This window comes from Protopterus annectens, chromosome 2.part1 (genome assembly GCF_019279795.1).
Source record: "Protopterus annectens isolate FY-2018-M chromosome 2.part1, PAN1.0, whole genome shotgun sequence".
In the NCBI taxonomy this organism is placed as follows: domain Eukaryota; kingdom Metazoa; phylum Chordata; order Ceratodontiformes; family Protopteridae; genus Protopterus; species Protopterus annectens.
Genome location: NC_056729.1, coordinates 1,804,181,617 through 1,804,208,298, shown reverse-complemented (window position 1 = coordinate 1,804,208,298; position 26,682 = coordinate 1,804,181,617). Strand labels below are relative to the sequence as shown.

Sequence of the window (26,682 nt, the reverse complement as noted above, 5' to 3'; positions counted from 1 at the left end):
TATTTAAGTGATTTGTTGTTTTAACTTTTGTCTGATGAAATTTGGTAAATTAAGTAAACGAAAGTGCTAACTTTACCTCGCTTGTGGCTTGGAGTCGTTTGTTTTCTTCATTTGGGGATTAACATCTCCCATCTTGCTTTGTAATACACTGTGTTTCAGTCATCTTCTCCACTTTCCTGCATTGTTGCAGGGAGTTGATATCTCTGTAGTGCCTACATTGAGACTGCCCCCTTTGTTCTTGTGTACTGACACTGGAATGCTTATTCTCCAGTCATCTGAGATGCATCTTTCTCTCCATATCACAATGAGTATCCTGAGGAGTCTTTAAGATGCCCAACATCTTAACCATGTCTTCACCTGACTTCATTTTCCTTGATACTGTTGGAACTATTTTTAAGGTGGATTCTTCTTCCTCTTTCTGTCAATGGCTGTGTATGAGGGAAGTGCAGATTCTACAGAATCTCTAGGGTTTTCTTCATTCAAAAACGCATTGAACTACTCCCATCTGCTGTTTATATCCTTTGGACTGGTGAACAGACTGAAAGTGCATCTCTTTTTTTTATATGTCTAGCTAATGCGTTGTTTTAAACACCTTTATTGAATTCTCACTTAAGACATTGTATTACATTAACATTAAACATCATACTTCACATATATTTCTATATACCCTATAACTAAGCAGCATTACATAACAATTTCTGCCCCTATTTTTTTAAACAAGAAATATCTTTATTAAACCATCACTTACAACAGAAGCAATCCTACATTTATATTAATGAAAACAAACCACACCGAGACCATCCTAGTTGCAAGCATTTTAGATCACAAACCATACTGACACAGTCCCAGTAGCAAAGATTATACATCACTTATCTACCCCATCATTTCAGTCAAACATTACATAACTCACTTACGTTCCATTCCCACAATTCCCATTTTTGCCTATGTAGTTTGCTCCTATCCTTTTCTAAAGATCTCAGTTCCAATTGTTATCTCTGTTACTATATTCATTGCTTCTACAAACTGATGGAGCATCCTTATGCCATCTGCTGTTTTAGGGTTTCTTATGCCTTGTTCTTTCACAGTTTGTCTGTCTATGCAGCATACTCAATCAGAATGCAGGCTCTGGATTCCAGGAATAAATTGTACTCCTGAACCAATTATCTACCTTTACTCTTAAAGTAAATAAAATAAAAAAAAAAAAATAAAGAACTACTCTGCCTGACATACGGAGGCAGCCTGTTCCACGACCTAGCAATGTCAAGAATATAAATTAGCTCTCAAGGCCATTTTACATTTAGGAACTTGAAAAGTTTAATTGCATCTTCTAGATGAGTTTTGTTGGTAGTCTGCAAATCATAATTCAATAAGAGCCACAACTCATGGTATGCTAAACATAATCTACCTCGTAGACAGCGATAACTTACTGAATATAGATTATTTTTCTTGGTGCACACTGTAAGGAAAGTATTCTGCAATCAGTTGTACTGTTCTTAAACCACCTTTGGACACTTGATGACAAATTTTTAGACTAGGGACAAAAATAGTAATAGTATTCAATAATGGACCTAAGATAGGCGGCGAGCAATTTTACCATAAAAGCCACTGACCTAGTGCTGAAATGTTTTAATAAATATCTTATATGTTTGGCCTTTGCTTTAATAACACAATCATTCTTGATTTTCTTAAGTTTAATTTGATGTATACTCTTAAGTCCTTGATTTCAGGGATTTCATGAACTTTAAGGGTCTTAGTGTCAAAGTACATCACACCATTTTTGGCAGAATGAATATCTTCTATGTTGACATGTGTTTGCCATTTTGACTCCTCTTAGCCTCTTTACTAGAAACATAATTCCTTCTTTGCCTGGTCTATCTTCTATTTCACAAAAAAGCCAGACAATGAAACCAAGAACAAGACCAATAACTAAAGTGCTGAGCTTTCAGGTTAAACCACCCTTCTTCAGTGCAATATAAAATCATTAAAACCAGCCCCAATTTAAGAAAAAGAACAAGATAAGCAAACCAGTCAAAAGAAGCATGCAATCAGTAACCAGAATTCCTTAAAGTTGCATACCCTTTCACATTTAAGTAGGCAACTATAGCAAGAAACAGTAAATTAAAGTATTCAACAGCCAAGAATTTAAATAATCTTATTGAGATGAATTACTTTAAATACAACTGAGAAAATATATCAATTTAAATGGTCCATAAAAAATATATATCTAAATATAGTTTCACTTAAATCGGTTATATCTGCATCTGCTTTTCCCTCCAAATTGGTTTAATGATTACATTTGCATTTAGACCATGGGTTCTATCAGCATTCAGTCTTAAAATTCATTTATATTCTGTCTCTAGAGTATTGTTTATATCACCACCCATAATATTGTTTTGGACAAACTGTACAGTTCTAAAGTTAAATGTGCTGCATACTCATATCACCACAATGTTTAGATAAAGCATTTGTCAGTACATGTTTTTCATTTCTGAAGAGTTCTATAATCCTATCCTTGAATTTTCTGCTATATTTCTCTACATAGAAGGCAGAACAGATCAAGCATGTTGCTAAATAAACATTTTCCATAATGCAAGTTGCCTGACAATTAATAAAAATGTTTTTCCTGTTACCGGATGTGTGAAGGATATATCTATAAAGACAGGTTTGCAGGCCACATAAATATGATGGGGAAGGGGGTGCCCTTCTTATGGTTAAATGGACACATTACAATTGTTAATCTCCTTATAACAAAGCTTCTGCTTAATGTTATTACTTCTCTTGTATGCAAAAAGATGGATGCTCCCTATACTTTACACAATTTAGGATGTGCACTTAAAGCAGTTCACTTATTTCTTATAATACTTTTAACATTATTAGTCCTAACATTATACCCAGTAAGGTACCTGATGGAACTTTTTTTCTGTTCCATCATCCATCCTTTAGTCCTGATACCCATCTCATACAAAATAAGGTTTAGGTGATTTGCTTATCATTATCAACATAATTTTTTCGAATTGTGTAAGAGAGCATCACTGTAACATCTAGTTTTGAACTCTTGTGTTATTTTAGATATTTTTTCATTATATTTTGTCCTCTACATTTAACCTACTTAGCCTAAGAAATCGGCTTCTCGCAATGCCTTTAAATACTTGGTTTGTGTGCATATCACCCCTATGCAAAAATCTATTTGCCTATACATCTTTTCTGTAAACACTAGTGTGTAGTGCTCCATTCACATTACTTAATGAAATATCTAAAAAGCAAATATTTTCTTTGGAATAATTGGATTTAAATTTTAAAGATTCAGTGGTTGTATCAAGATAAGCTACAAATTCCAATAACACGTGTTCATTTCCTGTGCAAATTAAGAACACAGTCAACAAAAGGCTTATAGAATGCAATATGTTGACCATACTCATTTGTAGCATCATAAATAAAATTATCTCCCACTGATTCATGGTCAAGTTGAGTATTTGTAACTGAAGTTCTCATCGCAACAACAGATTTTTGGTAATAGTTTTCTCAAAAATATATGGTAAGCACATCTAACAGAGCAGAGAGTTTCAATCTCTCACTTGGAGAGCATAGGAACTCTCTCTAATCACATCAGTTCCATAGGCATCGGGTATTAGAGTGAACAATGAAGTAATATCCAATGCAACAAAAATCTGAACATGTATTCACATCATTCCATTGAAATTATTCATCAATAAAGTCGTCAGTATCTCTTATAAAGCTTTGAACCTGACTTAAACTCTAAATACAGAGGTACTGGTTCAGTCACCTATCCCTTTCCTGAAACAATAGGCCTCATTGGTGGCCTATGTATATCCTTATGTAGGCCTTATTGGTGGCATATGCATATCCTTATGTATTTTCAGTAGTCCATATAGGAATGGAGTTCTTGGGTGTGACACCATTAAATAAATATATCAAGGGTGATATCAACTGTAATTCATAAAAACAGCCATTCACTCTATATAATGGACCGTAGAGTGCTGATTTAGCTTCTCAAAAATGTTTTCGTCCCTTAAAAATTCTTGTATACAACTTATGTAAGTAGCTTTATCAAGAATAACAATAGCACTACCCTCATTTGCCTAATAATTTATTGGTTATTTTGTAATTTAACTATAGCTTTGTATTCTTGAGTTAAATTTTTAACCAAACATTTTTTCATATATAAATCATATAGTTCACAAATATGAAAGGCAGTTAACTGGCACTAAATGGTACAAAAGTACTTATCTTTTAAGCTCTTTATGATCACTGTTACCATCTTTAAAAATTAAAGATTCAAGTTATGAGCAAACGGCTTCAGCTCTGAGCATTTCCTCAAGGGAATTGCTACTACAAGTTTGAAACTCCATACTTTTTGCAGCAAAGAATAGTCATCCCCTGGCAGTCAGAGTAGATAAATTTACTTATCTTCTTCTGTCTGAATGACTGCTAATCTCTTGACCATTGTAGTTCCTTCACTTTCCTGCTTTTCTTCCCCTTGAAGATGCTCGTGGTCTTCTACTTTCTTTGGTAACTGAAAATTCAGTACAGTTCTCATTTGCTGAAAATCCTCACCAGCAATAGGTGGATTTGGAGAGATCCCTCCAATTATTCTAAACTCCTACTGGGGAAACGGGTAGTACTACAGTTCATTCAACTACATTTGTATTTATCGGTATCTCAAAGTTATCCAATTCATACAGTGAACCCATCTGATTAATATTAGACACAGATCTTTCTGTAGGCCAAGAAAAAATATGGCCATTTTTAAAATCATTAATGTCTTGATTACATTTTTTTCTGCTTTAGATATTTATCAAAGTTGGCTAGACACTCTAGCATCTGAATATAGGCTGTAACATATTGAAAACAAAGCAATGACGAGACTGTACTTTCTATAGTTAAATCAGCTAACAGCTCCTTTTCTATATCAGCGAAGAACTGATTCATCAAAATCAAAATCAGAGCTTCATATTTAACTGCTGCCATTTTTTTTTCAATAGAACAGGATAAACATTTCCATATGTCGACATCTTTAGGATCCTGAGTCCCCTCAGGACTACCCCTAATTTGAGGTATGCGTAAAACTTAATATTTGCCATTGCAAGCGTTTAAACACTTTCACTTTCTTTTCAAGATTAAATGTCATCAGAGTTTGCACCATTACTCACATTATCAAATCCCAGCATAGAAATATCCTGTAGTAAAAGGTCTAAGCACAAGGTCAAAACATCTAAAGATAGACTTAACCTCACCATAGATAACACTTTAGCTTGTGTCTCAGGAACCAAAAAGGTGGTTGGCTGTGTCATGGTTCAGTCCAGTAAATAATGGCCAGTTCTCGGTTCATGGTTCCTTTTTAAGAAAGCCAAATGTCCAAAAAAAATGGAACCTGTGTAAACATAATCTTCAGCAATAAAAAAAAAAAACTCAAAAAAAAAAAAGCCCGAACAATGAAACCAAGAACACCGATAATTTAAAGTGCAGAGCTTCCAGGTTAAACATCCATTCTTCAGTGCAATAAACCAACCCCAATTTAAATAAAAGAACAAGATGCAGCAAACCTATCAAAAGAAGTATGCAATCGGTAATAATTCCTTAGTTGCAAACTTTTTCACACTTAAATCGATGGGCAACTATAGCAAGAAACAAGCAAATAGTAGAAAAAAATTAAAGTATTCAACAGCAAGAATTTAAATCCTATTAAGAAATGAATTAAATACAACTGAGAAAATGTATTTGTTTTAAAAGGTTCATTAAATATATACTTAAATATAATTTCACATAAATCGTAATTATACCTGCATCTGCTTTTCTCCCAAAATGTGTGTAATGTTTAAACACATTAAGAATAGGAGTTCTGTCAGCATTCAGTCTTAAAATCCATTTATATTCCGATATCTCTAGTTAATTTATATCACCATATCACCACTCCTAATATTGTTCTTGGTTTTGTTGTCCAGCCTTTTTGTGAATTGTTTTTTTTTTTTTTATTGCTGAAGACTACGTTTGCACAGGTTCCATTCTTTTTTTTTTTTTGGACATCTATCTTTTCTATTTCCCATCTCTACAAACACTCCTTTCTTTTGATAACTTCCTGTAGACTTCTTAATTCCATTGCCAGCTTTCCTTGTATACCTTGTCTCCATACCTGGCTTGGCTGGCTTTGCCACATATCTGTTCTACAGTTTTTAACACATGCTGTTTTGAGACTGGATTCCATTTTTGCCTGTGGAATTATGCATCTGATTTTTGGATTTATAAGTCAGTAGAAGAAATTCATTGCATCTCTTCAGCTGCTGGCAGATACAGTCCCATTAAAGCTGTCAGAATTCTTTATATCATATGTTTAAATGCATTTATTTGCAATTTCCTTGTATATTTTTAACCCTTTTTGTCCCACAATCTGATCATCAGCTGCCTCCTGGTCAGTTGTCACATTTGTTCTCCATCACCAGGTTAAGGATCAATGGGGAGGGGTCATTAGACAAAGGAGATTCAAGTTTTTGCTGTTTATCCCTACTCATATGCACTCAGTGCCAAGGAGGGGGCATGCAATAGTCTTGACTGTGGAGGCTATCCCTTCACTCCCACAAGGGGTATTTCCACCAAGTAACCCTGCTTCTCCTTCTGAAGCACTTAGCAGCTGTTTCCCCAGTTTCCAATAAGTATGTGCATTGCCTTGTATGCATTTTGAGTAGGTACTACTTTTGCAAGACTGGGAGAAGTGAGTGGGCCATACTCATTTATTGCTCCCCCTCCCTGTCTTTTCCTCCAGAATAGGTGCCACTAATCAAAGCCTGGTTGTCTGTCAGTCTGGCCTCATCCCTCTGCACCAGGTAGCCACGGTTTCCTTGTTCAAGTGTAAGTTACTTGTATATTTGTTTTCAGTGTTAAATACTTCTGGATGGTGATTTATTCATTAATAGATTAAAGATGTGTGCATTGGAGTGATGCACTAATAACTGTTGGTCTTTGGATATTGAAGAGTAAATTATATTTGGCAAATGTGATGCATTTTACATTGCTGCTGACTGTGTAAGAGTATGTATGAGGATGAGGAATACAGGCTTCAAATCTGCAGTGCTGTCCGGTTCAAATATGATGAACTGGCCTTAGCAGGTTAAGTAAATATGCAGTACTAAATCATGTAATAGGCCGCAAATGAGCTGTACACTGTGCAGCTACAGCTCAGAGTTGTGCTCACAGAACCACAAGCAAAAAAACAGACACCGACTGCTCTGACCTTTAGCTACCACTTCAATTGTTATGCAAATGTTGAGATTCTCATAATCTAAAGGTTCTATGAGCTGTAAAGAAACTGAATCTTCTGAGGAAACAGTATGGAATACAAGTGGCTCACAATAGCATTTCTAACCACTAGAACAAGATATAAGCTGCTTGAGAAGGTGCTGGTGGCTTCATTATACTTAGCAGAATTTTCACCCCCCTCCAGTTTGAAAAGTCAGGTTAGAAGAAATGTCAGTGGTCCAGCTATAGGCAAATCATCTCAGCTCACTAACAGTAATAACTATTAGCAACTGGAAAATCCATATTTGAGAAAGTCCATAGCTGCTTCAGCTTCATTCCTCTACATCATGCCACTTGGCACCAGGCTCAAGTGGACAGTTGGGGAACTTCCCCAGCATCATATTCAAATTTCTCCAGTCTGCATATATACTACCATGAGTCTGCCCTAAAATAGGTCAGAAACCTAGTAGAGCTAATCTGAAATAAAATAAGTTAAAACACTGCGCCTGGCTCATCCTTACATATGGACATTTGTGCCAAATAAAAAGACCAATTAAAAAGGTGGGTCCAAGAGGCTTAGTGCTGCGTTTCCCAAAACTGTTGCTGCACCTACATCAATATCTATGTAGAAATTTGTTTTCCTTGTATAGACTTGTTAAAAATCAGGTAACGCAGCGTTACTTTCATATGCGGACTCTTCTTTCAAAATATGTTTAGTAGTTTTACTATGAAAACTATTTATTTTATACTTGTAGATGCAATTTACTGTGATGTTTTCACACATGTTCATTTTATGAACCAAATTTTTTTCCACAGCTTTCATATTTCACCTCTTTATAATTGCAGACTTACGATTTTTACTGATACATCTCTAAAACTTTCTTTTGCAGGATTTGCTTGTTACCTTGATCTGTGTACAGCAGCAATCTGTCTCGTGCTTCCTCAGCTGTTGCATATTTCTGTATTTGGCTCCCTACTGAAATGCTGAGTGCCAACACGCCAAACAAAAATATTGAACATTCATAATAAGTGTGGATCTCAGACATTGGTCTCTTCCCTTAAACGTTTTTTGCAGGGGGAAAGACCCCCAGCACCCCCAAACTTACATATTCTAACTCCAAGATCACTATACCTTAGAGAAAAGGGACTGTTCTGTGAAACGCCCATCTTGGACTTTGAGTGGATCAAGAAGCAGGTCTACATCTAGCTCTATGTTTCATGTCTTGCTGTAGTGAGTCACAACATTTCAAATGGTTACATCTACAGTCTCATACACTTAAAGCAATCTCATATGCCATGAAAAATATTACATGCCACTCACAAAAATATTACACATTGAGTTGGTCAAATTCTGCCTAAATTCACATCAGAGGCATCATTGGTTTCATTGGTGGTATTCCAGCCTGTCTCACACGTGAATTCAAGTTAGAATCCAGGTAAGTGGTTCAGCTCTAGGAAGAACCTCTTTAGGTGAACTTACTAATACTATTAAAGGTAAGAAGCCCATAGCAACATGCTGTCCCACCTTCATGATGGGCCCCTTGAACTAATAAAAAATGAATTTTTTTGCTGTTACTAGTGATCTTTGCACAACATTTCAATGATCTGGTCATAACATTTATGTTTAGGTTTTTGTAGAAGAACCAAGTTCCAAAGTCACCAATTTCTGCTTCTTTGAATGCCATCAGAAATGCTCTGCCTAGCGATATAAACCTCTTCTGCAACATCAACAGGACAATTTGGTGGGACAGGTGCATCTCACAGAGAATACTGCTGCTCTGGAACAGACTACCCATCTACATAAAACAAATGTCATCCATGTCCATATTCAAGTGCAACTCTGATCTGTGAATGACAAACAGAAAATTTACCCCAGGTCTGCCTCTGTACTACTAATGGACAGAGGCAGCTCCTAAATGCTTTATCCTTTCTTTAACCAACTTTTATCCTCATTTGCCTACTATTAACACTAACTTTAAACAATAACTTATGTTGTACTGGGTATACAAATCCCACTTGTATCTTTGACATCTTTCTGCCTAGTGGCACATTATCTTAACTTCTGTTATAAAAATGTGGTTATTTTTGTCAGATTCTACAATTCTCGTAGCATTTTTACAGCACTTTTGTGCACTCTTTGCTTAATGTATACAGTAGCACTTTAGATATATTATTAAGCTCTGTATACTAAATGCTTTTTTCAACTTATTGTATAATGCTTTTTCTTGTCTTACTATGAAGCTTTACTCCTTGGGCCTCCGCTGAAAAAGGGCTTCTGCTCAGTCGGACTATCCTAGTTAACAAATGTCAAATAAATAAATCTGCCATAATCAACTGCTTAAGTCTTACTACATATGTGGAACATAACTCCATTGTGGGCATAAATTCTTTGATTCTTACACTTGAGTCATCATAAGCCTTATTTTTTGCATTGTGTAGTTCATTATATGAGTTCAGGGCCCTAAGGGCAAGCAGTTAAGATGTGCAGTCTTGTGGCTACTTAAATACATGTGCCCTTTTGTGGTGGGTGAGTGTAACTGAAGCATTTTTTTTAACTCAACTTCAGGTTGAGGGGACATCAGCTGACCTACTTTTAATGCTGGTACTGTATACCTTGAAGAAATTCACATGCAAGTCTCATAACAGCTTTGAAGCCACTTACCAGCACAGACAGACCACCTGCCCATTGACTGACAACTGGATGAGCTACTGCACTCTTGCAACAGTCATTTTTATATGGTGTATGTTAACTCTCTTATTTAACAGAGCTATATTCACTGAAGATTTCACCACAAGATCTATGGTCCTAACGGGAAGCATCACCAAAGATTCCATATATGGCATAGCACTTCAAATACATTCTCACTCTTGGACAGTATGTATTGAGCTATGGACACAGGGCAACTGGTTTTAATTTGTTGACTAAACCAAGGCTGTTGACTGTGTGGACAATAACAGGTTTTTATATGAACTTACATAGGTGTGTACTAGGCTAATGGCCCTAGAGCCTTTACAAGCCTAGCCCATAGGATTACCCTGGCATTGTGCCACCTGACCTTAGTTCCCAGTGCTTCTGTCAAGTAGAGCTACTGAAGTGATCCCCAGGGTGAATTTTCTATTTCCCATCCACTCATCAAGAGTTCTCTTGAAGAGAGCCAGTGAGGTACTCTGTTTAACTTGTATGGGAAGTCTATTCCATAGCGTGGGTAGTCTCTGGGTTATGAACCTGTCCCTCCAGCTTGTTCTGTTGATTGTGGTAATGAGGCTGAGGTGTCTGGAGTGTGTGGTGCGGAGAGATTGGGATTTCTTTAGATGTAGCATTTCTAACAGAGATGGGTCAGACATGGCTTTAAGTCAAGCAGACATTGCTTCTAAGTAGGTGATATGAGACGGTGAATAGTTGGAGTTTTTTGAGTCTGTCCATATAGGGCAAGTGTTTAAGGCCTTGGATCCTCTTTGTGAGGTACTTTTGAGGCCTCTCCAGTTGTTGCAGGTGTCTAGTGAGGTACATGCCAAATGGTGCATTGTACTCTGGCCTAATGAGGGAAGAGTAGAGGGAGACAATGACCTCTTTCTTCCTGGAAGCAAAACCCTAAGTAATGACATGTGCCACATAGAAGGGCCTTCTGACCACATTGGCAATGTGGTGGTGGTCAAAAGAGGGGTTCCTGTCCACCTGTGTTCCCAAATCTATTATAATGTCTTTTGTGTTCCATGGACTACCATTGATGTGGTAATTCATGGGAAATGTTTTTTCCCCAAAGGGGATGATTCCACACTTTTTTGGCATTGAGCTTAAGGCCATGGTTATGACCCCAATCGTTGGTCTCAGTGAGGCCTTTCTGTAGGATGTCAACACCACTTGGGGAGTTGATAATAGCTTCCAACTTGCAATCGTCTGCAAAGTTTTTCAGCCAGAGTCCCTTCGTGTTGGCCTAGACTTGAAAAGTAGATACCAAACAGGAGAAGACCCAAGACCGAACCCTGAAAGACTCCACTCGTGACTGGTTGGCAGACTGACTTGGAGTCAGCTACTTTCACACTGTGGGTTTTATCTGTGAGCCAGTTTGCATTCCACCTAGTGATATAGAGATTGATGCCTAGCTTAGTGAATTTTTTCTATGATTCCTGAGTAGGAAATGGTATCAAAGGCTTTGGCCAGATCAAGGTAGGCTGTATGAACCACCTTGCCATCATCCACAGCTCTGGTGACTGACTCAAAGAAGTCGACCAGGTTCAGCAGGCATGATCTACCCTTCACAAAACCAAATTGTGTGGGATCCAGAGTTTGGAGATTCCCTATATTCTTGTTTTTTTTTAGGTCCATGATGATGCGTTCCATAGCTTTGCATATCAGACTCGTCAGGCTAATGGGGTCTGTAGTCTCTCCTCCTTTGTGGAGAGGGATGACTGTAGCAGTCTGCCATTCAGTAGGGACAAAGCCTGAGGTGAGGCTGTGATTGAACAGGGCACACAGGTGTGGTGCTAGTTCACTCTGTAGTTCATGAAGAACACAGCCAGGTATATTGTCAGGTCCCATAGAAGCTGTATTTCTTGACCTTGGACAGTGCTGTTTTAACCTGTGCAGCAGTAATACCAGGTGCCTGGCAATCTACTGGTATTGTGATTGGTCCTTTGGTGGGGGAGAGAAGGGGTAAAGGTGGCACTGAATCTGTCTGCCAGTATATTGGCAATATCTGTTGGCTTGGTATAGGAGGAACCATTGTGCAGTAGCTCAGAGCAAATCTGGGTATTGTCGTGGAGATTCTTTACATAACTATAAAAAGCCTTGTGGGTGTCTTTACTATCTGCTGCAATTCTGTTTTCATAGCTGGCTTTAGAGGATTTGATGAGGGATCACAACTTTTTGTTGAGGCTGATAAGGGAGTCTTTCCCATCTTGGGACTTCACGTTATTCCACATCAATTTCCTCCTCCTGTTGTAGAATTTGTTTATGGCAGGGGACCACCAGATTGGCTTCCTTTTTTTGGAGGAGAGTGTCTTGGTTCTATTGGGTATGGTGAGATCCATGCATTTGTGTACGTGTTCATACAGTGCATTTGTGTATGATTCGGTAGTCATGCAAGTATTCTCCATTTGCATGGGTGCCGTGAAGTTAGCCACCTCTGTTTTTAGGAGCCCAAAGTTATCTTTGAAGTTTTTCATGGTAGTTACCTTTACAGGGCAGGTGGGAGGGATGTGGATTTCCAAGGTTATTAGTTTGTGGTTGGATCTAACCAGTGAGGAGTTGACTAATGGTGTAGAGCAACGGTCTCCCATGTCAGTAATGACCAGGTCAAGGATGTTGTTACCTCTAGTGGGGGTAAGAATGAGCTGGTCCAGGGCATTAGAATTAATGAATTCCAGGAAATGGGCAAGTGTATTGGTACAAGAGTAGTTTTTCCAGTTAATGGAGGGGTAGTTGGTCGCCCAGTATGAGTGTTAGGTTGGACCCTAATATTCTCTAGGGTTCTTAGGAAAGTGGAGTGCAAGTTTTGGGACATGTTTGGGGACCAACAGCAGGCTACTACCGAATCGCAGTCTTGCCCAATGTTAGCTGCACCTGAAGTATCTCTGATGCGTTATATTGCGCTACCAGTCTGGAGGTGTGCAACATCCTTTATGAATATGGAAAGACCACCACCTTTGGAATTTCGGTCCAAGTTCTGGGGCCGAAAGGTGTGGAAGGAGTTATAGCCTGGTAGTGTAGGGGTTCTTTCTGCTGCCTTGAACCAGGTCTCTGTTACAGCACAAATGTTGATGTTCTCCATTTTGAGTGCTTCGATCAAGTGCATTTTGAGATTTAGACTTCTAGCATTGAGCAGCATGACCCTCAGATTGCATTTGTTTGTAGCTGTTGTGGTGGTATGTTTGGAACACCACCTAAAAAAGGCACTATAGGGATGGCAAGAGCCTTGTCCAGCATGCAGAAGCCCGGGGGTGACAGATGCAGGCCATCTCTGGCAAAGCATCGAGGTCTGAAAATCATGACATCCCAGGTAGACAGATACTGGATCCCCTTAGAATGACATCAGAAACATAGCCAATTGTTGAAATCAATCATTTTCTGTTTCTACTTTGGTATAATTCTGGGTGATGGCAGGAGGCTGCTCAGGGCTAGGGTCTTACCCTCCTGGGCTACATAATCCAAGTGCTCCTCCATGTCTGTTTTCATGTAGTCCAGTAAGGTATGACTCGGGTCATTCACACCCACATGTACAATGATAGTCTTATTTGTACCTGTTGTTGAGGGACCTGAGTGGTGCATTATGTGGTGGATCCTGGAACCTGACAGGCAGCTTGACTGTTACTTTCTCCTTATTCAGCCTAGTGAGTGGAACATCAGTGTGCCTCCCTTTTGAGTCATATGACTAGTGTGTTGGGCATGCTGTTTTCCTTAGGGGCTTTGGTTGACTAGCACACTGTTTAGGAGAGTTGTGTTTCGTGATTTGTGTTGTGATGGTAGTGTGTGTTTCTGCCTTGGAGGTCTCTGCTGTTTGGGTAGATTTTTGAGAACCTCCACAAAGGTGAGTATGTGGTTTGTGTTTTTATGTGAAGACCGTGCTGGATGGCTGCGTTCCATGTGGTGTGGTGCAAGTGTTGACCTTCTCTTGACCAGCTATCCCGGTCTTGGCTGGAGAGTGTGTGGCTTCCAATTTGGATATACAAGTGCATCTCTCAAAGTATGAGTGTTGGGAGGTAAGAGGAGAGGGTTGTCAGTGTACATGAGGCAGTTGATACATTGTCTCAGGATGCCCAGGTTCACCAGGTTAATAGGAGAAAGCACTGGGAACTGACCTTTAGATATGCCTGGAGAGATGGGCATTAATAAGTACTGGAGCTGTTTTCTTGTATGGTGTCACTGAACACCATTTGGTTCATAGCTACCTCACAAGTCAGTCTTTCAGTGTTCCACAGATACAAAGCCAAAGTGTAAAAACAAGCCTTTGTATTAATTGCCATAGTAATGGTAAATTCTCCTGAAACACAAAAAAGTTGGCCCTAAAAAATAGGTTCATGGATAATTACTAGGTATGCAGTCAAGAAAATCATTTAGGAGCCTAGCCCAATTTTTTTCCCACTTGCCCCAAAGTATTGTCGAAGTGCCTTACTCTAGGGAATCGAACCCTGGACCCAGGTTACATACTTAATCATCTGCATTAACTGCCAGACTAATAAACCTTAAGTTCCCATGCACTAAAAGTGATATTAAAAAGTAAAGAGCTAAGGTAAATGATCAAAACTTAACAATTCAAAATATGAATTAACATTGTTTATATCATCTAGGGATAAACATCAAGCATTCTTTAACTATGTTAAAAATCTACTCAGCACTGCATTGAGTGTCTATAGGTTCATACGTTTATACTAAGATAACACCATCAGGGTCTTTACAAGTCTAGCCATGCAACCAATCCCAATTTTGTCCCAGAGTTCCTTGAACACCTATATGGTGTGGAATATTAGTAAATAAGTAGCGAAGGGTTATGCGGGTATATTAGTTGTGGATTAATTTACTTACAGTTGACCTCTGTCCATTGCAGACATGGCAGCCAGACTGGGGGTGAATTTGTGATTTTCCTATTCAGTGGTCAAGGTCCCTTTTGAATAGGTCAAGGATGAACTCAGCTTCACGTAGATGGGGAGTTTCTTGCATCCTGCAAGGATCATTTGGGAGACGCATTGGTCCCTCCAGTAGGTTCTATTTATGTTGAAGACAAAAAGGTCAGATCCTTGGATCCAGTGTTTCTTGTGCTATTTGCCTTGTGGATGTGCAAGAGTTCCATCAGAGCTGGATCTGAGGATGCCTTACATGCTAGGCATAGATTGTCTCTCAGTAACCTATAGGAGACTAGTACAAAGAATGGGACCTTAAGGTAATCTGTGTAGGACAGGGTATTCATACACTGGATTCTCCTGGTGAGGAACCTTTGAGGGCATTCCAGCTATTGCAAGTACCTGGCCAATTATATGCCAAAGGGGGTGTTGTACTCTGTTGGGCCTAAAAGGGCCAAGTAGAGTGGTACTATTACTTCCTTGGACTTGAATGTCCTACTTTTGCTTATGAGTTGGGCAACATGGAATAATTTTCTTACTATCTTGGCTTCATGTTGGATGAATGCCAGATTACTGTCTTCACATGTTCCCAGATCCCTAACAATTGGATCAACTCTTAAGGGAGTTTAATTGATAAAATAGTTTGGGTAGACAGTCTCCCAAAGGGTACTATAATACATTTCTTTGCATTCAGTTTTAATCTGTGGCTTTCACACCAGTCATTGCTTATGTTATAAACGTGTAGGATGGTAGTGTCATGGGAGGGAGTCTGATAGCTCCCAATTTAGTCATTTGCAAATTTGGTGAGCCAGAGGCCTTTGGCATTGGCCTTGACTTCCAAGAAGTAGATGCCAAACAAGTGGGCCCAGCACAGAGCTCCGGGGTACTCAACTGGAGAGCAGTCTCATGGTGGAAGTGGTCTCACTGATCCTGATTTCTTGGGTCCTATCTGTGAGCCAGCTGGCAAGCCAGCAAGTTATGGAGGTATTTATGCCTAGTTGTGAGAATTTGTCAACAGTACCTCAGTGGGGTAATGTACTGAATGTCGTGGTCAGCTTAAGGTTAACAGTATGCACCATTTTCCACTCATCCTTAGCCATGGTGACCTTATTGAAGAAGTCTACTAGGTTACCTAGGCAAGACTTCCCCTTAAAGCCAAATTATGATGGGTTTGGTGTCTGTAGTTTCTCAGTGTCTTTGTTGATCATTTCCATGATTAATTCCATGGCTTTGCATATTAGACTTGCCAGAGTGATGGGTATGTAGTTCCCAGGGTCAGTTGATGGTCCACCCTTATGAAGAGGGGTGACTGTTGTGGTCCTCCATTTGCCTGTCACATAACCTGTTTTGAGGCTGTAATATGAAGAGTGCATTAAGTGATCAGTCCTGCTAGGTAATGTTTTAGGCTAATTAGGAGGCAACTTGGGGATATTGTCTCCTAAATTAAGAATACTAGATCTATGGGTATGGAAAACATACCGGTTGTTGGCTTCTTTGTATAAAGTGCTACCTCACCAACTTCCTCACAAACTGTTCAGAGTATGTACCAGAGGCCTGGAGAAGTACTGTTAAGGTGCTGCTCAACAAGTGCAGCTCTGCCACTGACCCTGGGAAATACAAACCAATTAATCTTTGTAATATATATAAAACAGTGCAATTTTGGAGTTTGAAGATATTGCTTGCTTACAACCCCTAGACTCAAGCAAGTCTAGCTTTATGAAGGCTATATCCTGCCAACTTAGATTAGACTTTTGGGAAAGTCAGAGGTACTAGATGAAAATTAAATCTTGGATCATTCTGGCATTATAGAAATATTATAATTGATTATAAGATTTTGCTTAACTCATTTAATAACAAACTGGCTCACAAACTGAAGACATGCAGCCAAGGTTGGTTGAACACTTTTCAATAAATGTGATCGCCAATGGCATTCATCAGGATTGCTGCAGGGGAACTACTCTTTGGCATCCATGTTGCCAGTGTCAAAGCTGATGTCAAGGTCCATGGTTGAAGTCTGCTAGCCACCCAGCAATGTGAACATTGGCTGTTGACATCATCATTGTGTGACACTCAAACCCCCATGGACAAAAATGGTGGAAAAAGAGGGTGAATGCTGATTAACTGCAAACTTGTAACTGTCATGATTTCACTCTTCCAAAAGGATCTAACCATCACTAATGGTTTCATGAAACAGACGAGAGCTAAACACAAATGCAGTACTGTACTCTTGGGGGAATACGAGTACCCCCTGCACCTATCATGTAAATTAGAAACCATTCGAGACCTGAACACATTGGTAGATAATGAGCTGTCCGTTGACCATCATGCTTTGATCTTCATTAAAAAATATTTCTACTTAATGCAGCTAATTATTGGACATTAAAGCCTTAATCCTTCAGGTCAAAATAAATCACTGTAGCCAGTGGCTCTCACTATTGCCCAGCTGACCTGTGCTTGGGCACTTGACAGCACCAGCAGGAATGAAGGATGGGAGTGTCCTGGGGTGACCTGTGGGCAGGAATTAAACTCACCAAGCCAGAAATGGGTAGTAGTCTTCAAAATAAGTTTGTGGGCGTGCACTTGCAATGAAAGGGCAGTGCGAGTCAGAACAGTTTGCTCATCCCACCCCACCCAGAGGGTGAGGTTAGGCCCTTCAAAAAATGCTATTATTGACAGCATATCAGTGATAGCACAGACCACCTTCATGGTTGCCTAAATGATGCGCCCCCCCCAAGTTTTCACTTTGTCTTGAGTTGGACTGCTGTAATGGAGAAAACTGGCATTGTCTGATTGGGGAGGCTTGATAGCAGATAATGAGGTAAAAAATAAACTGATAATACCACAAAGACTCATTCTAGAGATCTGAACCTACATCATAACAAGCTGAGGTTGTTGGAAGAACTGAGCTCCCTCCTGAGAAAATGCCCTGCCTATAGAATACACTTACCTCCATTACAAAGAAAGCAGCTTCCTAATTATTTTCAAAAAAGTCATTGAATGAATGGGAATCCATAAAAAGCAGTATGAATGTAAATGTTTGAATTCAGTGCATATCCTACAGAGTATGTCCCTAAAACAGATGCCCTCTCACCTGCATCCTGCTTGTCTACTTATTCTCAACTGTCTGCTGATCTACCTAGTAGTTTTAACACTCGGTAGAATCTATTCCCTCACATACTCAGTTCGGGGCTTACTAATTGCAGACTGTATTCTACCTATATAGATATATGTGAAGTCCCTCTTTCTTATTCCCCCTTTACATTTTTTCTTTCCTGTAAATACAGTTTTCTGTATTCATATATTACGTGTGCTGACCTCTATATATATATATATATATATGACCAAAAAAGTTAACTAAGAATACTCCACCAGGCACAAATGAATCGAAGCTCCAAGGAAAAATTGCTTTAATAAGCACTTAAAAACTCCACAGTAGAGACTGGATCAGTAAAAGAACAATAACGTATCCACATAGACGTTTTCGTCGACAACTTCATCAGTTATACATCAATTTTAAAATGAGGTGGTTTTATATACTGTTTGAATTTAATCACAGATCTCTTGTCCAATCAAGCAGCACAATAAATTAAAATCACTTAATTGAGTAATTAATTCATGAAAGCCATGTTAAAAACACTTACAAAAATGAATACAATTCACTAAAACCATTTATACTCAAATTGTTACATATTTAGTATATATTTAATGTAAGTTTTCCAATGCTTTAAAAACTTTCTATACTTTTAAATGAATCTCTTTGAAAATGTTACTATATAACATGTCATTCAGACTTGTAGGTTTAATATTATAACCAGACACCATCTTGTGGTCATTGAGTTAATTACAGCCACACACTAAACTTTTTTTAAGCTGAAAATACAAGACTTGTCTTTTGAGAATGTATATAAAATTTCAAAACAGTGAAGATCATAAAATAGACCAAGGAAGAACTTCATTAAATCAAAGCTTGGCAGCCCTCATCTTTAAAACTGGGGCCAATGATACCATGTCATTGAGCCCAAAATTACGATTCGCATCTAAAAGAGCTGCCAGTACAACTCTTTGTAGTCAATAAGTGTCTCCCACATCCCCCCTCTTGGGTTAGTGGGAACAACTTCCAATACAAAAAATGAGTAGCCTGTGGTGTTACATTTTGTTGAATGCCTACTCAATGCATTTTTCTTTCATCACCCTGACATCATATAAGTGCTCGTATATTCTCTGTCTGAGCTTTCTTTCACTCTTTCCGACATAGAAAGAGGGACTGTTTTTGCAAACGGCTAAATATATGATGCCTTTAGTGTCACAATTGGCGAATGTATTTAAACGGAGGGTCTTATTCCTTGCTTCTAATACCATACTATCCCCACAAATCAAATAAGAGCAATATTTACATTTCCCACACTTTTGTAAGCCCTTCTTGGATTTGTCATAATTGTTACACCCATTGTTTTTCTTCCCCATTTCAAGATAATTCTTGATAGTTTTCCCTCTACGATATACATGGGTTAATTCATTGTCAAAAATACATTCAAGATCTGAAAATTTTGAAAAGTTGTCCCATTCTCTAGAGAATATGTTCCTAACAAAGGCAGATTGTTCACTGAAGGTAGTGATTAACCCTGTCCCCTTTTCAGCAAGATGACCTCCCAACCCTGAAGTATGAGTGGTAGTTTCTTCTATCCCTAAGATTGGGGCAAAGGTGTCTGATCTTTTTGTACTAACCTCCTCCAACACCTTGTTAAACATCTCTAAAGGGTATCCTCTCTGAATAAAGAGATTCTTTAAAAATTCTGTTTCCTCCAGGAAAGCTTTGTTGTCCGAGGTCATTCTACTGCACCTAACCAGTTGCCCTTTCACCACACCCTTCTTCTGATGGGGGGGATGGCAACTGGTAAAGTGCAGATAGGAATTAGAAAAAGTTTCTTTCCTGAAAATTCTTGATGACAGTTTCCCTTCTTGTTTCTCAATGTGAACATCAAGGTATTTTAACTTTTGTTCATCAAAATTGCTGGTAAATTTCAGAAATGTGGAGGTGTTATTAACAAAGGCCAAAAGGTTGTTAAAGTTTTCCTCACTACCCATCCAGAAAAACATAAATCATCTAGGTACCTAGTGTATAGGGAGCATTCCTTCATCAGAGGAGAATTGAGAAGAAAAGTTTCTTCCCAATAAGCCATGATAATATTGGCATATGTGGGTGCACAATGTGCCCCCATTGCAACACCCCTTTCTTGTTTAAAGTACTCCCCTTGAAAGTAGATGAAATTATTTTTTAACACTATTTCCATGAATGTTAAAGTATTGACAAAATCAATGTGTGTTAGTTTTTTACTTTCAATTAATTTTTCTTCAAACCAAGAAAGCCCCAATTCGTGTGGGATGCAACCAAACAAATCAATCACGTCCATAGTTCCAAACCCAAGACGTTCACTATACAATGAAGGTTTAATCCTTCTCAACAAATCCCAGGAGTCTTTTAGAACATTTTCACTTCCCTCGAGTACTTGTTTAATTTTGTAATCAACGAATTTTGCTAAAGGAGCTGTTATTGATCCTTCAGCCGACACAATAGGTCTGAGGGGTGGGTCACAGGCATTTTTGTGGACTTTGGGAATCCCGAAGATGCAGGGAATCTTTGGTTTATCTACAAACAAAAATTTGTAAGTGTCTTGATCTATTGAACCCTGCATTAACATGTCATATAATAAAAGATGAATCTTTCTATAGGCCATGTTCACTTCGTTAATGGATACCCTGGTGTATTTTTCAGAATCATTAAGTAAGTCCAACATTTTCCCTTCGTACTGTATTGTGTCCATGACTACCACCCCTCCCCCCTTGTCTGGTTTCATTACTCTCAGGTTGTGATTTTCACAAATAGTTCTCAAAGTGTTTTTCTCTTCCTGGGTTAAGTTCGAATGAAAAGTTCTTGTTGTCAGGTGATTCCTTATCTCATGCTCAACTTTCAATTCAAAATTCCTAAGTTGGGGTGAGTCGGGGTTGAATGTACTTTTCCGCTTCAAACTTTGTCCCTGATAATCTGACTTTTGTCCTTGAAAAAGTTCCAAGTTCTTTCGAATAAACAATTTAATGTCTACCAGTAGTTTGAAAATATCAGTTTTTTGTGTAGGCACAAAAGTGAAGCCTTTGGAAAAAAGGTTAAACCAGCTCTTGTCAATACTAACACTGGAATAGTTATATATATTGAACCCGTTAAAACTCCAGGTATTCAAACTGTTGATAATGTCAACTTCCTGTTCAATCCTTGTGTCATCTAATAAAATCTCCCCTGTAGTTTTTTGAGTTGTAGTAGACCCTACCCTGCTGCATGAGCCTCTCTGATCTCCTTAGGGGGGGATACTCGTCTGTGTCTAGTATTTCTTCTTGTTGTTCTTCCATAACAGTTTCCCCCCATTCTCCATCAAAATTATCTTCTTTCCTCCATTTCCCATAGTCATTCCTGTGGGTGGTTCTAGGTCTGGGATAGTGGGTTTTGTTTTTATATTCCCCTTGGTCCCTTTTAATTTTCCCTATCTTCCTGTTCTGAACCTCCTTACATTTAGTGTCAACTTTTTCAAAAACATTCTCATATTTTTTCTTATTAGCATCTACTGTATATAACAAGTCATTTGTAATAGCTTTATTAATGTTCTCTATATCTCCTTGCAGCTTTTGCATTAACATTTCATTGTTGTTGATAATAGCTCTCATAACATTTAAACCACAATTGTCAAAGATAGAAATAAGTTCCCCATGAAAATCAGAGCCTTCAGTAACATTATTAGGGTATTTGCAAACCCTAAGGCCCTTAGGAACAATATTTAAAGTAATACAATGCTTGAGATAATCATTGTCAATTTCAAGCGTTTTAAATTTTATTAAATAAAATTCCAAATCATTTAAAAGCGTACCAAAGCTTGTATTACTGTATTTAGTTGGACTGCTTTGAGTTTCAAAGCTATACTTCGCTTTGAAGCAGTCAGAAAACAGTTTTTGTGTACCTGTAATAGGATTAGATTTGTCCATACGGGTTTGTTGCCGTGTACGCTGACTTTTCGGTCTAACAGAGGCCGCTTCAGCTCCATTGCTGTTAGCGTTGATAAAATCCACTGTAATGTGTGGAAAACCGTCTAAGCTATTTCCACAGTTCACATCTTCCTCGATTGAAGTGCTGCTTACATCATTGGTAATGAGTGCATCTAATTCAACCTGCTTCCGGTTAGCTTCCTGGTTCCCCGGTGGTTGCATAAGGACAGCAAGTGAAGCAAATGACTGACTAAGCGGTGTCAGCAGGGCAACCAACTGAGTGAGTTGCCCGATGAGCTTTCGTAATTCCCCAGTCTCAGAGCTCCTAGGAGCCGGATCTGTGCTTGGCGGCTGCTCCATAAAAACTGATAAAAAGTGAGTGAGCCAAGAACAGTATGACCAAAAAAGTTAACTAAGAATACTCCACCAGGCACAAATGAATCGAAGCTCCAAGGAAAAATTGCTTTAATAAGCACTTAAAAACTCCACAGTAGAGACTGGATCAGTAAAAGAACAATAACGTATCCACATAGACGTTTTCGTCAACAACTTCATCAGTTATACATCAATTTTAAAATGAGGTGGTTTTATATACTGTTTGAATTTAATCACAGATCTCTTGTCCAATCAAGCAGCACAATAAATTAAAATCACTTAATTGAGTAATTAATTCATGAAAGCCATGTTAAAACACTTACAAAATGAATACAATTCACTAAAACCATTTATACTCAAATTGTTACATATTTAGTATATATTTAATGTAAGTTTTCCAATGCTTTAAAAACTTTCTATACTTTTAAATGAATCTCTTTGAAAATGTTACTATATAACATGTCATTCAGACTTGTAGGTTTAATATTATAACCAGACACCATCTTGTGGTCATTGAGTTAATTACAGCCACACACTAAACTTTTTTTAAGCTGAAAATACAAGACTTGTCTTTTGAGAATGTATATAAAATTTCAAAACAGTGAAGATCATAAAAATAGACCAAGGAAGAACTTCATTAAATCAAAGCTTGGCAGCCCTCATCTTTAAAACTGGGGCCAATGATACCATGTCATTGAGCCCAAAATTACGATTCGCATCTAAAAAGAGCTGCCAGTACAACTCTTTGTAGTCAAAAAGCGTCTCCCACATCCCCCCTCTTGGGTTAGTGGGAACAACTTCCAATACAAAAAATGAGTAGCCTGTGGTGTTACATTTTGTTGAATGCCTACTCAATGCATTTTTTTCTTTCATCACCCTGACATCATATAAGTGCTCGTATATTCTCTGTCTGAGCTTTCTTTCACTCTTTCCGACATAGAAAGAGGGACATTTTTTGCAAACGGCTAAATATATGATGCCTTTAGTGTCACAATTGGCGAATGTATTTAAACGGAGGGTCTTATTCCTTGCTTCTAATACCATACTATCCCCACAAATCAAATAAGAGCAATATTTACATTTCCCACACTTTTGTAAGCCCTTCTTGGATTTGTCATAATTGTTACACCCATTGTTTTTCTTCCCCATTTCAAGATAATTCTTTATAGTTTTCCCTCTACGATATACATGGGTTAATTCATTGTCAAAAATACATTCAAGATCTGAAAATTTTGAAAAGTTGTCCCATTCTCTAGAGAATATGTTCCTAACAAAGGCAGATTGTTCACTGAAGGTAGTGATTAACCCTGTCCCCTTTTCAGCAAGATGACCTCCCAACCCTGAAGTATGAGTGGTAGTTTCTTCTATCCCTAAGATTGGGGCAAAGGTGTATAGATATATATAGATATATATAGATATATATAGATATATATAGATATATATAGATATATATAGATATATATAGATATATATAGATATATATAGATATATAGATATATATAGATATAGATATATATATATATATATATATATATATATATATATATATATAGATATATAGATATATATGCACAGTTTCCCATACTCATGTATTTTGCGTTGACGTCATGTTGATGTAAAATTTTCTTTTACTATCTATGTAACAGTCTGAGTCTGCAACTGGTAATTTGTGACCAGTGCTATAACAAGATAAATATAAATAAAAAAATAAATTTGCCCCTGGATAGGGGAAGTAGTAGTGGAAACAGTGGCTAGGCCACCAATAGTCCACTAAACCAATTACCTAGTATACAATTATAAACCTATAGATCCCTTGTTTTCTAATTTTTATATGTGAATAAAACTGACAATTTTAAGTTAAGCTAGCAATTATAATGCCACATTCCCTGTTAAGTTGCATTGACTGTGTTCACCCTTGTGTTTTCTTTAATGAGAAAATTAAAAATTTGTTTTGTTTTTTAATATTGTTGATGGGCATGTACTCCCAACTAAGGATGGTTAGGAAAAAAGTACTTGTTAAAAATCTGTGAAGCCAAACTCACATTTGTAAAAGTGTGGAAGAAACAAAATGGTTATCATAGCTGTGGTTTTGTTGTAAACAATTACAAGACTTCAGACAGTGTTTTGAATCTTCTGTGAATAATCCGACTTTGTTTTTAAAATATATATTTTATGTTGTAGGTGGTCATTTGGGATCTTCTTATACGAACTGGTCACATTAGGTAAGCATTATCCTTAAAAACAGAAGCTATATGGAAAAAATCAGAAATTAATGTTGTAAATATGTGATCTCCTCTAACCTGGTCTGTCTCTGTAACCTGAAGGACTAAGATCACAGGCATTAATACTGTTGTGTACTCCAAACCCATTTAAGCTAGTGAGTACCTCCTCTCCATCCCACAATGCACCACACCAGTTGTCCCTCTCCAGATCTTCATTGCCACATTTGAGCTCAGTGTCTGTCTCCGTTTAGACACTAGGTCGTTGGTTATTTTGAGGTTGTGGCTACTCTCATTTCTGTCTTGAGCCTAGGCCTTTTTTTTTTTCACCCTTCTGGTTTTAAGTCCTTTAGGGCAAGTGTGAGTGTTCTCACTTAGAGAAGTCACTTTTTGGCTGACATTTTCAGTTATCCAGTATGAGACGTATGTTTGGCATTAGAGTTGCCATTTTGATATTTATTGACATGGGCTTTTCTTTGTCAAACTGGTTTGTGTAGTTTTTAGGCTGTTGCCTCAATTTTTAGTCACAGAGCAAGGATTTCTTTCCTCCATGCCCTGTGGTGAGAAAATCATGCCATTGAATAAACATGTTCAGTCCTGCTTATCCTTTTGATAGGATGACTACCTTGACAGGTGTCTGTTTCAAAAAATTTCAGTAACTTTAGCCTTTGGTATCGAAGGAAGATATTTACATTTTACTTTTACAAATTATCTACTCAGCAGCAGTGATCAGAGTAAGCACTGTCATTGTGTGGGTTTGTCATTGACTCCAGAACCTACTAAGAAATCAGCGTTGAAATTATTTGAAATTTTCAGTTTCTGAGGCATTCCTCCAAAAAGAAGTGTCAACATCATCCTCCGCAATCTGCAGTAGCCCCTTTGGTAATGAAACCCTCCAATCAAGAAAGGTCAAATGGGAGTGGGTGGAGTCTGCTAGTAGTTCCCCTCCAGATTCTCATATGGCTGCTACACTTTTGGATAATGTCTTTTCCAGCACTGGTTCAGACTTTGAAACTGAGTCAGTTTTGGCCTTAGAGTTGTTTCTGAAACTTGTAGCACTAAGAACACACACAGTGAGCTATTTCCTCATCATCCTTGGTAATCATCAATTACAGAACATTGGTGGAAAATGTTTTTGACCCTGTAAAAAAAAAAAAAGTGCCTGGTTAACAGGTTTGAGCTAGATGACTTGTGACTTCTCTCCCTTTAGACTAAAGGGCCAAGGGAAGTTTCCTTGTCAGTGCCCTCCTTTGTTCATCTAGCATGAACCAGTGTTCTGAAGTTGTTCACTCTTCCCCTATTGAATCTGGACTTTTTGTTGCCTTTTTTTTGGCACGGGGACATGCTGGTTTGAAGGAAGCATCCGCATCAACATCACCATCTGTGCCAGTATAGTTGGAAATCACTTCTTCAGTGCTAAATGGGGCTCCTCGGTCATCTTTTGGCACAGCATTGATGTCAGCAGCCAGCATTCCTAGCAGCAAGTGTGGAGGGTTGGCATCCTCAGTTTTAAATGCAAGTTTTTTTAATGTCTGCAGCCAGCATTCCCAGTGACCAGTGTGGAGGGTTGGTGTCCTCCGTTTTAAATGCAGTTTTTGGCTTTGGTATCAGTCCTGAGCCATCAGAATTTGTCTGCTTGGTGGTGGTGTTCTTCCACTCAACTTTGATGCTAGTGTTACCCTTATAGGATCCTTGGAGGTTACTAGGCTAACAGCTTTAGAGCCTTTTAAGCCTATCCCTAGGCAGCATGCTGAGCAGGAGAATGGGACCCAAGATCATCTTAGAATTCTTGTTGCCATCTCAGGTTGAATATGGTAACTGTCCTCAGATTAGCCCTCCTGTGTGAAGAAAAAGCACACAGACTTCCCTACTGGGTTGACAATACCTTATTTAGATAATGGGGAGGACACTGATGACGCAGTTAACCCCCTGGACAAGCCCAATTTTGTGAAGTGCTAGAGACTGAGGGGAGATCAGCTGCAGACCACATTTCCTTGGTGAGCTTTAAGGAAGGCTTTTAGGTTCCCTAAGCAAATTTCACGGGTGCTTCTTCCTATTTCTGACATGAACAGGGTAGATATCAAGAAAGCTTAAGCCTCACCAAATATAATGATACAGATACTAAAAAGGAGATAATCTGCTATATATTTATAAAGAATGGACTTTCTGTTTGAAGATTCCTAAGCCAGATATTCTGGCTTCCACGCTTGCTCTAAAAAAAAAAGTTCCCACCCCTCAAAGCCATGTAGTA

The 26,682-nt window shown here is 38.3% G+C and overlaps 1 protein-coding gene across 1 annotated transcript in view; it reads left to right on the top strand.

Moving 5' to 3' along the window:
* LOC122795041 (tyrosine-protein kinase STYK1-like) overlaps positions 1-26,682 on the top strand; it is a 689,604-nt gene that overhangs the window by 559,510 nt on the left and 103,412 nt on the right. The window contains exon 7 of the mRNA XM_044063619.1: positions 24,394-24,434. Within this exon, the coding sequence (XP_043919554.1) occupies positions 24,394-24,434 (41 nt within the window). The remainder of the gene's footprint in view (positions 1-24,393; positions 24,435-26,682) is intronic.